Genomic DNA, 12,646 nt, shown 5'->3' with positions numbered 1-12,646 from the left:
TAGCGAATAAAAAAATGAAATGTTATTTTATGTGTTTTTATTTATAATTGGATTCAATAAAAAGTTTTAGTTCAGCAAAATTTTTGAATTTTCACACTAGGTCACACCCGTCACATAGAGTGGTCACACCCGTCCCTTTTTTTAAGCTTTTTTTAAAGAAAAATATGATTTTTTTAGAAAAGTAAGTATGACTACAACCAGAAAGACTTCAAACAATGTGCTCCTCCAACATTTCTAGACGCATTCTTTGGGAAATTTTACAAAAACTTCAATGAAAGTAAATGTTTGTTGAAAGCTTAAATATGTAAGGTCACACCCGTCTCAGTCTTCAAATGGCAGCTATGATCGGAAATGATGCATTTTCAGTATGTACTTGGTATCAAACCACTTTAATATTCACATGGCAGGGATTAGTGTCCTTTAATTTAAGTAACAGTTTTAAATTCTAAAATTATAACGAAAAATGTCAGTAACACGGTCACACCCGGCACAATGGAAATGACCAATGAAAAATTAATAAACGGAAATAAGAATATTTTTTGTCTATATTCGAGTAACGCGCTTAGGTTAAATCCTTTTTACTTATGAATTAACATTAAAAGTAGAAGGATTTAAGAAAAAGTTTTATAATGAAAATATTTTAAGCAGCTTTCTTTTGTCTTTTGTATACATATGTATGGTAAGTTTTCTTTTTAAATAAACATTTTCTTCAGATGTTCTATGGGGTAACATTAAATATTTCATTAATGCTAAATAGTTAATTTTTGAAGTTCTAGCTGACAAATTGCCATGGGCCACATTTTTCCGAGGTCCTTCGGATATCAATACAATGAATGCAACACGATAGAGTTTATTTGACCGACCGTTCATACGAGAATTTGAGTCCATGATTGGCCACTAGCGCATCCATCTCTAATCGCTTTCATCGTGCCTGGCGTTAAGGTAAATGCGAAAATCGAAAATATTATCGGGAAAGTACCCTGGAGGTTGCTTTGAAGCCGAGGGCAGACAAACATTTCGGTGAAAGACCATGGACGTTTCAAGAGGACTTAACACCGTCGCACAAAGCTTGAGTGAACCAAAAAATGGCTAAAAAACAATGTTCCTAACTTCATAACGTTCACACAATGGCTCTCAAATTCACCAGGCGTGAAGCCGATGAATTATTCTCTTTGAGCCACTTTGGAGAGCAAGGCCCGAACTAAAGGATTCATCAGTTTCGCGGCACTGAAAAAAAATCATTGTCTGCGAGTGGGCCAAAATACCTGTAAGTCACATTCGGGCAGCTTGCTTGGACTGTCTCATGGTCATAGTCAAGGCAAAAGGTGTTCATATCGAGCAAAAGTAAATTGATTCATAATTTTGTATTATTTTCACAAATTTTTTACTTTGAATTAAATGAAAGTAATTTTCCAAACTAAATTTATGACCTTTTTAATTGGTTACACTTCGAGTGCCTGATCCTGTATTCTCCTGACTCGGGAAGTAGACAACTTATTGTCCTCCGAAGCATCCTCGCGCCCTTGCATTGAGTTGAACATACATTCTTCATGTTTAGTTTTTTCTTATTCTTTCTTCCTGGGGAAATATGTACATATGTATGTGCGTCGCGCCGTTAACGTAAAAACGAACTGTTTTTGTTGTTTTGTACCTTTTTCGTAAAAGTGCCAAGTAATGTTTTTTTTTTCAAATAAGCAGTGGGGAGTCCAGCAGTCCTTATAGAGAATATGTGCGAATATCAGACAGCCTTCTAAGAAATAACAATTTATATGGTGGATGCAATAAGTGCGCTATTACCCTGTCGAGTTGTATCTTTATGGGTTCTAGCTTACCTTACCACCGGTATGTCATGCAGAAACACACATGTTTGCACCAATCGCCGTGAAACACTACTAAAAAAGCACCTGGTCCATTCACCCCAGAGTGAAGACGTTGCAAGCGAAGAGCTTCAGCTGCCTCACGAAACCAGCGTAACTTTCGTCCAATTACGCTCGGGCCTACTTATTTAGAATCGACCCCTACATACATACCGAATATATAACAAGCCCAACATATGAAGGCACACCGCATAACTCTAACCACCTATTCACATGCCTCCTCTGGATTCAACCTGTCGAAAAAGTACCGGCAACCACAACAACAGCCACAGAAAAAATTGCATTTCCATATAAAAAACATCAAATAATGTACTTTCTGATTTTATTTTCAAATCAAGGCTAGAATTATTTGGATTCAGATTACCGCGCTTTACACTTCACTATTCTAATTTTCAAATTTTTTGCGTAATTATGTAACCACATATTGGTCCATACAATTTTTAGTATTTGTTTTTTTTTTATTATTTAATGTATATGAATATTTAATTCTTAATATTGATATATATTAAATTAAAGGTGAAACATAAATGTTTCCTAAGCAAGCTTAATTTCTTTAAAGCAACAAGCTTATTTTCAGAAAATGTCTGATCGAATAAGTAATAAAATCCTTTGTTAGCATAGACATATACATAATTAGGTTCAAGAGAAGTACTAAGCAGCGGGGTCCTTTTTTCCTTTAACTTTCTTGCCTGTAGCTGCGGCCGCCTCTAGATCAATAGGTGCTGGTTTTACAAAAGGAATTTCATCACGATATTTTTCTGGCATGTATTTTTTCAATGGTTCCGGTACTCGCACACCAGTCGCAGTTTGATGATTCTCCAGGATAGCGCAAATAACGCGTGTTGTTGCGCACATTGTAGCGTTTAACATATGGACATAATCGACAGATGAGTTCATTTTCTTTGTTTGACCAAAACGAACAAGCAAACGTCGAGCCTGATAATCTAAGCAATTTGAGCAGGAAACAAGTTCCCGGAATGCTCCGCTACCACCGAACCAAGCTTCTAAATCCAACTTCTTCGAAGCAGCATGGTTGAGTGCACCTGAAACAATATTTACAATGCGATATGGAATCTCTAGAGACTGGCAGAAATTTTCTGCATTATCAATCATTTCATCCATCATCTCCCATGATTTATTGTCATGTGGTGAAGTAAGTACGAACTGTTCTACTTTTTCAAACTGATGGACACGAAAAATGCCACGGGTGTCGCGTCCGTGGGAACCAACCTCTTGACGAAAACAAGTAGACAAACCAGCATATTTGATTGGAAGAGAAGCTTCGGGAAGCCATTCATCACGATGAAATGCAGCAATTGGTTGTTCTGAAGTTGCAATGAGGTATTTCTCATCGGTACCCACCTCGTCGCCACGCTCGCTGGTCTTTCCTATCACCTTGTATAGCTCTTCATCGAACTGAGAAAGTTGAGCCACTTCCTGCATAACTTCTTTGCGCATAAAAAAGGGCGTATATAAAGGCGTGTAACCACGATTAGCCAACATATGTAGTGAATGTTGAATGAGGGCTTGTTCAAGAAATACTGCTGGTCCAGTTAAGAAATATCCACGCCCACCTGACACCACAGCTCCTTTTTCCGCGTCCATACCGTCTATCATTACAATAAGATCAACATGCGAATACTTTCCCCGACGTTGACAATCACCAAAGGTCCGCTCCACACGGTTTTCGTCCTCGTCGTTGGACACTGGCACAGACTCATGCAAATGATTGCCAACCTCACGCAGAGCAGTATTGCGGAGTTGTTCTGCTTGTTGAAGACACCGTTCATTGTCTAACATTGCTTTATCGATGATAACCCGAACCTTTTTAATTTGATTTACTGTCAACTGCCGCAACATTTCGGAGCTGAGCTCATCTAAATTTTCACTTATACATTCCGGAATCTCTTCTGCTGCATCTCCTTGTGGCTCCTTTTTCTTCATTTTTTCTCCAATCTCTTTGCTGCATAGATTTTTTACTTTATTTAAGTTATCTGCACGGTGTCGTCGTTGTCTCCATAAAGTGTCTTGTTCTATGACAGCCTCCACAAGAGCCAAATCCTTAAAACGTTTTTTCTGATTCTCTCTAATAGCGTCTGGATTTCCGCCCTTATCGCTACGGAACAAATCTAAATCCAAAACCATTTTCTATATTGAAATTTATTAGTCACTGAACCAAAACGTGGCGAAGAAGCTTCCAACCAAACTTGAGAATTTATTTTAGTCGTTGTAGTATAATGACGTTATAAGAGGTGATTGGCACCACTTTGACAAAACAAAAACGCATTAGGCGTCTACACTAGCAATGTATTAACACTGAAATGCGTTAAAACTTGTTTAATTGATTTAACTTTAACAGTGATTTGTTAGATTGACGCAAGGCAAATTGAGTACTGGAGGGAGCGTGCTCCCAAAACAGTTATTATATCTCTCGCGACAAGTCTGTTGTTAAAGTACAAATCAAGGCGAATTTATTACAGGTGACAGCAAACACATATAAGTAAAACCCTACATGTATTTGTTGTTGCGTTTGGTGCAAGCATCATGTCAAAATCAGCAAGCAAATGTAAACATACGAATGTAAACATACCAATACATACAAACAAAGCATATCATTTTGACGTAAGCCATACCTACGGCGAAAAATTCAGCTGGGTGAATGCTGTCACCTTATTAAATCCACCTTGGTACAAATGAATGTAAAACCTCCAAATGCAGTTTTTTGCGTTTTTATGCGGAACACGCGATGGCTCGAAAGTGTGTGTGTGTGTGCGTATAATTTCTTGTGTGTTGGTTGTATCCATTGCTTCGCCTACTCTTCCTCTTCACAAACAGGTAATTCTTCTTCCTCTTGTTTGTATATTTTCGTAGCTCGACGACACAGCGAATTCGTTAGTCGCAATCCAAGGCCAATCTATTCGAGCAACAACCACTTCTTATACATCAGAACTGTCAAAAGAAAGATAATAAAATGATGGGATGAATGACAAATAGATAAGCTTGTGTTCGCAACACAAAAACCACTTTCCGTCATTCCGTTTTACTGACATATTTTAATATAGAGTTGAAGAACAAGCAATCAACTATTCTAATCACACCATCTCCTACATATACGCCTTGTAGCAATCTGTTTTGATATCATTCTTTGATTTTGTTGGTGAAATGAAGAAATATATCAACGCAGCAATCAAGATGGATTTATTAAGGTGATGGCAACCACACAGCTGAATTTTTCGCCGTAGATATGAACAACGTCAAAATGATGCATTGTTTGTATTTGTGTGCTTACATTCGTGTGTTTGCAAGTACTTCTACGTATTAATAATTTATCTATTTTTATAACACAAATGACCTGTCTGGTTCAATTTAATATTCAGTGAATAGTTATTCAGCACTTAGTTTAAAATTATAATTCAAGATTATGTACGTTTGCTGAGCTATTGGTGCAAATGTAACATTTATTCGTGTATGCTAATTTATAGACTCGCGGCTGTCCTTTTATTTAATTCATTTAAAATTTTTGGATATTTTATTGTGGCTGTATCATTGCTAGAATCACACAAAGCACTGGTTCGACTCGCTGATTATCGAAAAGGCGTACAAACACTTAATAATGCAGGCCCACAAGAGTTGACAATAATTTTATCTGGTAGTGGTTTATATACTGCTGTATTGAAGCTGATTACTAGCTTTGAATTATCATCTCTTCCCACATGGGTAAGCCGCATTACCAAGGAAGGCGCCACTGAAGCATGGGCGTGACTACAAGAAAATGAAATGGCTGGTAAGAATAAGTAGTTCCTATACAAATATCTTCTTGCTATACGAATTTTTTCTGCAATTTAGATTTGCCTCATCGCAATAAAGCTGCCGATATTGTCTGGTCACTGTTACAAAAACTCATTTATAATCATGAATTAGAAAATTCGAGTAGCTGCTAATTCTCAACGCTTTTATACCGCAATAGCGATATTATGACTACAAGTTAAGAAATTTACTATAAAAACGTTTTATGCATTTATTAAAAACATACATACCAACAGTTGGCGAATTGTCCAGAGCTGTTGTATTTGTTCGTGAAAGACAGTCCCTTAATTGAAGCTGCCGAATTACCACATGCACTGTTGGAAGCTGGATGCTAATATTATAAACCAGGAAATTGTGCCTGCCAGGGAATAAATTAGATCTTTTGTTGCACGGATTGAAATTGAATGCTATTTCAGATATCGAGTATTAGCAAGTGTGCATAATAATAATTCGAATAACAGGAATAAATAATCATTTGTTTTTTTATATCATAGGTGCTCTCAGATTTAGAAGACGTCATACAGACCTGCATATTTCGATAACGCAGAGAGCACAGCAGAGGATAAAATACAAATGGATAAAATAAAATTAAAATAAATTTAAATTACATTTTTTTCAATAAATTTTGCAATGTTTAAGAACTTATATTCTAAATACAGATAAAATTTCCAGCGAAGTTTTTCAGCTAACTTTTCTTTAGATGGTAAATTAGCTAAACGTTTCTTCTCTTGCCTTTCCTCCAATCGTTAGAAGTATGGAAAACAATCTTTTTACTTTTTGTTTTAGTTTTGGCGAGCGTTTCTAATGTCCATTGTAATTGTATCGAATCCTCCTAGCCGGCGCTGCGCTTAAGTATCAGTAAGTATTCCCTTTGCTTATCTGCACACACATCACCGCGTCGCAAATGCTGACATCTTCAAGGCAATTTGTTCAGGCCCAAATATTAATAAATTAATCGAAAGGGTAATTATACAGAAGAGCGGCCCTTCAGAAAATCAATATTTTTGTAAAATTTTTTCAATGATATCAATAAAATGTATTGTAAAAGAGTGTTTAAGATCGGGGGAACTATACTTTTATGTAGGATTTACTGTTAATATGAATATCAAATCCGGCGGCCCTTCAGAAAATCAATATTTTTGTAAAATTTTTTCAATGATATCAATAAAATGTATTGTAAAAGAGTGTTTAAGGAGTTCTACGCAAAAATATTGTGGATTGCGTAGCCGGAGTTGGACTGATGAGGGTTATTTTTTTGAAGCGCGGCCGAAGGCCGCCCACGCGAAAAGGAGTTCTACGCAAAAATACTGTGGATTGCGTAGCCGGAGTTGGACTGATGAGGGTTATTTTTTTGAAGCGCGGCCGAAGGCCGCCCACGCGAAAAGGAGTTCTACGCAAAAATACTGTGGATTGCGTAGCCGGAGTTGGACTGATGAGGGTTATTTTTTTGAAGCGCGGCCGAAGGCCGCCCACGCGAAAAGCAGTTCTACGCAAAAATACTGTGGATTGCGTAGCCGGAGTTGGACTGATGAGGGTTATTTTTTTGAAGCGCGGCCGAAGGCCGCCCACGCGAAAAGGAGTTTTACGCAAAAATACTGTGGATTGCGTAGCCGGAGTTGGACAACATTTCAAAACACTTATATAATGTTCAAGCGGTAATTCTTGTTGTGTCGCCCGCCGGATTTGATATTCATATTAACAGTAAATCCTACATAAAAGTATAGTTCCCCCGATCTTAAACACTCTTTTACAATACATTTTATTGATATCATTGAAAAAATTTTACAAAAATATTGATTTTCTGAAGGGCCGCTCTTCTGTATAATTACCATCGAAAGTACTAAGCGCTTTAAACGCGAAGCTTGAACTACTTTGTTTACGTTTACAAGCAAATCGCCGTGAATACAAACAGCTGATTTTGACGTGATGCATACACCAAAGGCAACAACAAATACATGTATGTTTTTACTTATATGTGGTTCCCATCACCTGTAATAAATTCACCTTGGCAGCAATTCGTCATATTACCATACATCGATTTTTGTAAACAGCGATGTTGAATTTGCATCTCTATTGGCAACTATGCTTCTAATGTCTAACGTGATAAGATTTGTGTAAGTTCCCCTAAGTAGCACAATTAAGCAAAATTTTACAAGAAATCTGATCAAATAATTATGACTTCGGCCGTTCTCTATATAAATGCAGAACAAGTACGAAATGTACTCCATTGGCCTATGGTATGCGAGGCTGTTGAAGAGGCCATGAAGTCAGTTGCGCATTCTCACGAACACTCATGTCCAGGTTCCAATCGCCCTCTAACGAACCAGCCAGCACGGAGCATGACATTTTGTGGCAAAAAATCACAAATATTATTAACAATGCCAGGATATGTAGCCAACTACCGGCTGACCGCCGCGACTAACAATGGAGCAGCTAAAGAAAATTTTAGTACGCTAGGCTGCAAACTTGTAACATCATTTGCGGAAAACACAGTGCGTGAAATTCCATTACCGAATATTATGGCAAATATACTCCTTTTCAATTCGGAAACTGGAAAATTAAATTGTATTGTTGATGGCACAGATATCACTGCTTGGCGTACAGCAGCTGCTTCCATTGTGGCCACCAAGTACCTTTATTTTCTCCGTTATCCTGAAGGTATTGTACGGCCAATTAAGGTGGCAATTATTGGTACCGGAGTTCAAGGTGAAAGCCATGCTATTGGAATGTGTTCATCTTTCACAGTTACCGATATTTATCTTTGGAACCGTACTGCCAGCAAAGCCGAGTCATTAGCGCAAGAACTGAAAACAAAGGCACCTAATGTACGGGTTCATGTAAGCAAGAACGTTGCCGATGCAGTAATTAATGCCGATGTAATTTGTGTGGGCACTTATGCCCAAACGCCTCTAGTTACGCACGCGATGATTAAGAAAAATCATGTTCACATCAACTGTGAGTTATTTATTGTATAAATATTGTTCATGTTTTTCCAAAGAATTTTTAGTCTCCATCGGGACATTTCAATGAGAAACGGTAAAAATAACCATTTTGGATGTAATGTGATCAAATAAGATTATGTGATGTATGAGCTTTTGGTCCATATCACAAAATCCTGAAAAACTTTTTTCGTCAAATATATCCTTACTACTAACATCACTTGATTTCAAACATAAATTTTGAATCCAATATTTAATGAAACTAGTCTCGTATAAAAAATTCCAATAATAATTTCATTAATTTTTATGTTATTCTGTACGCAGCCGCCATATTTATAGTGTTGTACAATGCTCACTTCCAGCTTACGAGACTTTTATTTCTTTGCTTTTACTTGACATCTAAACATAAACAGTTTTGTTTTTGCCTCCCCCGCAGGCAATAGCAAACCTTCGATTGTATTTTTGCTAATGAAAAAGCTATTTTTAAAAACTATTTGACGTTCGGAGTCGGTTTTAAATTGTAGGTGCCTCCATTTATAGAACAACATCAAAACCACAAATAGGAGGATGACCTCGGTCATACACCCAAAAAAAAGGTGTAAACGAGAATTATATATCTATATATTAATACGGAGAGCAAAATTTTATCGTACCTTTTTTTAGTATTTATAGTCAGAGAAAAAAATTGAAACTTATACCTATGGATAGCATATATGGAGACGGTTTGCACAATGTATTAAAATAGGTGAATAGGTGCAGGTAAAATTAATCACATTATTTATATATCATGTTATAAAATGTATCATGATATTATATAAAGGGTGGTTAAATTTCAAGGGCCGATGTTGAATGTGAACCACACCTCAACGTCAAGTTTTTTTCTGCATTTTATTTGACATTTTTCAATTTGAACCATGGAAAGATACACAATCGAGCAACGCGTTAAAGTTATTCAGGCTTATTATGAAAACGGGCGTTCAAATCAAAATGCATATCGCGCATTTTCGAAGAAAATCATCTTCAATGATGAGCCACATTTTCACCTCAGTGGATTCGTCAATAAGCAGAATTGTCGCATTTGGGCGAATGATAATCAATCCAAGAGTGATTGCACAAAAACCAATGCACCCACAAAGAGTGACAGTTTGGGGCGGTTTATGGGCCGGCGGCATCATTGGGCCGTATTTTATCCAAAATGAGGCCGGTCAGGCAGTTACTGGGAATAGTGTTCGCTATCGTGAGATGATAACGAACTTTTTATGGCCCGAATTGGAAGGTATGGATATGGACGATATGTGGTTTCAACAGGACGGTGCCACTTGTCACACAGCTAACGAAACAATGGCCCTTTTGCGCGAAAAATTTTATGGCCGATAAATCTCACGTCGCGGCGATGTCAATTGGTCGCCAAGATCATGTGATTTGACACCGTTTGACTTCTTTGGGGTTATTTGAAAAAAAAGTTACGTCGATAAGCCAGCAACAATTCATGAGCTAAAAGATGAGATCATTCATCGAAAATTTGGACTATCGGATGGAGGTGTGCCGCCGAGTCCGCGGCGGCCATTTGATCGATAATTTGCTCCATACGTAATTGAGCCATACCAATATTATCATAATAAAGAGAAATGCCAATAATTTCCTAAAAAATTGTATTTTATTCAAAATCAACACCGGACCTTGAAACTTAACCACCCTTTATATATGTATCATGATATAAAAGTTGAAACAAATGGAAACTTATATATTGTGAATCAATACTATTATAAATTTGATTTAGAAATTATGATGGTCATGGATTAATTAATAATTGTTTTTTATTATGCTTTTTCAAACAAAATTATTTTTTTTTCCGTAATGCACGAAATTAAATGTTCCCATTCATGAATAAAAAAAAAATTATGATATTTGAAATACACAAATATAGGATTACTTAATACAGGTAAAATGGGATATTTAATTTTACTACATCTATTCACATATATCATGTAAAAAGTTTCAACCTAAGCTATCCATTTATATATGTATGTTTCAACTTTTTTCTATGACTATAAATACTAAAAAAAGGTATGACTAAATTTTGCTCTCCGCATTTATATAATGTCGAATAACGTCGAAATTTCGACGTATGGGCGATCCTAGTATCTTTTAATTGCCGTTATAAATATAATATATTGCATCCTTACATAATATGTACTATGATGACATACAAAGGATAAACGCAACTAGATTGGATATTCAATCTACATCAGATTGAATGAACTGTCGTCACTCATAATCCTCTCTCATAAATTAAGTTCTTTTTTCTGAAACGAACATGAATATATATATACTATATATCCAATATATATATATAATTGGCGCGTACACCCTTTTTGGGTGTTTGGCCGAGCTCCTCCTCCTATTTGTGCTGTGCGTTTTGATGTTGTTCCACAAATGGAGGGACCTACAGTTTCAAGCCGACTCCGAACGGCAGATATTTTTATGAGGAGCTTTTTCATGATATAAATACACTCGGAGGTTTGCCGTTGCCTGCCGAGAGGCGACCGCTATTAGAAAAATGTTTTTCTTAATTTTGGTGTTTCACCGAGATTCGAACCTACGTTCTCTCTGTGAATTCCGAATGGTAGTCACGCACCAACCCTTTCGGCTACGGCGGCCGCCGAACATGAATATTAAGAATATTTATTAATACTATTTGTATTTACCAACCCCGATCGACAAAGCATTTTGTTTCGGAGAGGTCAGGGTGCAGAGAGAGACATGAGACGTATGCTGAATATATTTGTATCCGGAAGGAAATTTAACAACCTGGAATTAATTTTTGTTTATTTTTTTCTTCCTATATTTCTACTCCACCGCGCTAAAATATTCCAGAAAAAATAGTTGCACAAAGCATTTTAATTTATAATTATTGCATAATTCAAGATTTCATTTTTAGTACGCTACGCTGGAGAGTTCCGGTAATCCATGTATGTACTTATAAATTTTTAGGCGTAACTATTCATCTGCTTTTCTGATACTAATTTTAATATTAAAAGTAAGTAATATTTATAGTTAATTGAAGACATTAGCATCATAATAGCTCTTACCTCAAATAAGTAACGTATTTGTAGCGAAATATGTTTATACATACATACATATATATATATATATTCAAAATACAGCCGTCGGCGCAGGGCAAGTGCATTTTCAAGAAATTGGGCCTGATATTTACGATCACGCAAAGGTATATATTGATTCGTGGGAAAACGCGAAAACAGAATTGAAAGGTTTGAAAGCTGACATAATTGGTGAAGTGGGAGAAGTAATCAATTTTGCGAAATACCCGCAGGAGGATAAAATAACAGTATTTCAATCAATGGGTGAGAAAAGCCAATACTTTACTTTGCTGTTTACCCATATATGTACATATATATATTATGCGAATTTATTTAAAGGTATGGCTGCGGAGGATGTAACAGTGGCGCAAGCAGTTTTCAATGCTGCTCAGGATCGGACAGACTAACAATAATAATGGTTATAGAGATTATTGAATTTTCGACTCAAAGTATATTGCGGATATAAAATATTAGTATATGTAATAAAATTTTTTCTATAAAGATTTCGTGTACGGACGGACCCTTATAAATATTAAGTCAAAACCTTTGTACAGATCTACATTTACTTATGTAAATTAAAAAAAATTAAATTAATTAATAAAATTTTTTAATACACACTAACTAAATTTTCTCTTACACATTTTCACACTTATTCCTAGCGTTGAATTTTTAGGTTTGGTGTATTAAAAGACTTATAGCTTAGACAGATGGCGGCGTTAATCGGGATTAACAATGTAATTCGGAATAATCTTAGGGATTAAGTGCGTCTAATGCTTGTTTACAAGTAGACTTAATTCTCATAATTTAAGCGGATTAGGTAAATTTTCCGACGGCAACATTGACGCAAAATGAATGAAAAATGATTAAACTTTTAAAGAGAAGAACAAGAAAGACTGGATTCAATACCAAGGCGAATTGAATA

The 12,646-nt window shown here is 36.2% G+C and overlaps 2 protein-coding genes across 2 annotated transcripts; one reads left to right on the top strand and one right to left on the bottom strand.

Moving 5' to 3' along the window:
• Window positions 1-2,182: 2,182 nt before the first annotated feature.
• Window positions 2,183-4,123, bottom strand: LOC129249290 (serine--tRNA ligase, cytoplasmic). Its single transcript, XM_054889009.1, has one exon. It carries the CDS (start codon window positions 4,020-4,022, stop codon window positions 2,529-2,531), a length of 1,494 nt encoding a protein of 497 aa, XP_054744984.1. The 5' UTR covers window positions 4,023-4,123; the 3' UTR covers window positions 2,183-2,528.
• A 3,651-nt stretch (window positions 4,124-7,774) lies between these two features.
• LOC129249289 (ketimine reductase mu-crystallin) lies at window positions 7,775-12,301 on the top strand. The gene is made up of 3 exons (XM_054889007.1): window positions 7,775-8,639; window positions 11,791-11,988; window positions 12,064-12,301. Exons 1-3 carry the CDS (start codon window positions 7,859-7,861, stop codon window positions 12,129-12,131), a joined length of 1,047 nt encoding a protein of 348 aa, XP_054744982.1. The 5' UTR covers window positions 7,775-7,858; the 3' UTR covers window positions 12,132-12,301.
• The last annotated feature ends 345 nt before the right edge of the window (window positions 12,302-12,646 follow it).

This window comes from Anastrepha obliqua, chromosome 5 (genome assembly GCF_027943255.1).
Source record: "Anastrepha obliqua isolate idAnaObli1 chromosome 5, idAnaObli1_1.0, whole genome shotgun sequence".
NCBI lineage: Eukaryota > Metazoa > Arthropoda > Insecta > Diptera > Tephritidae > Anastrepha > Anastrepha obliqua.
The sequence above is the reverse complement of the archived record's forward strand: the minus strand, read 5'-3'. Positions and strand labels throughout refer to the sequence as shown.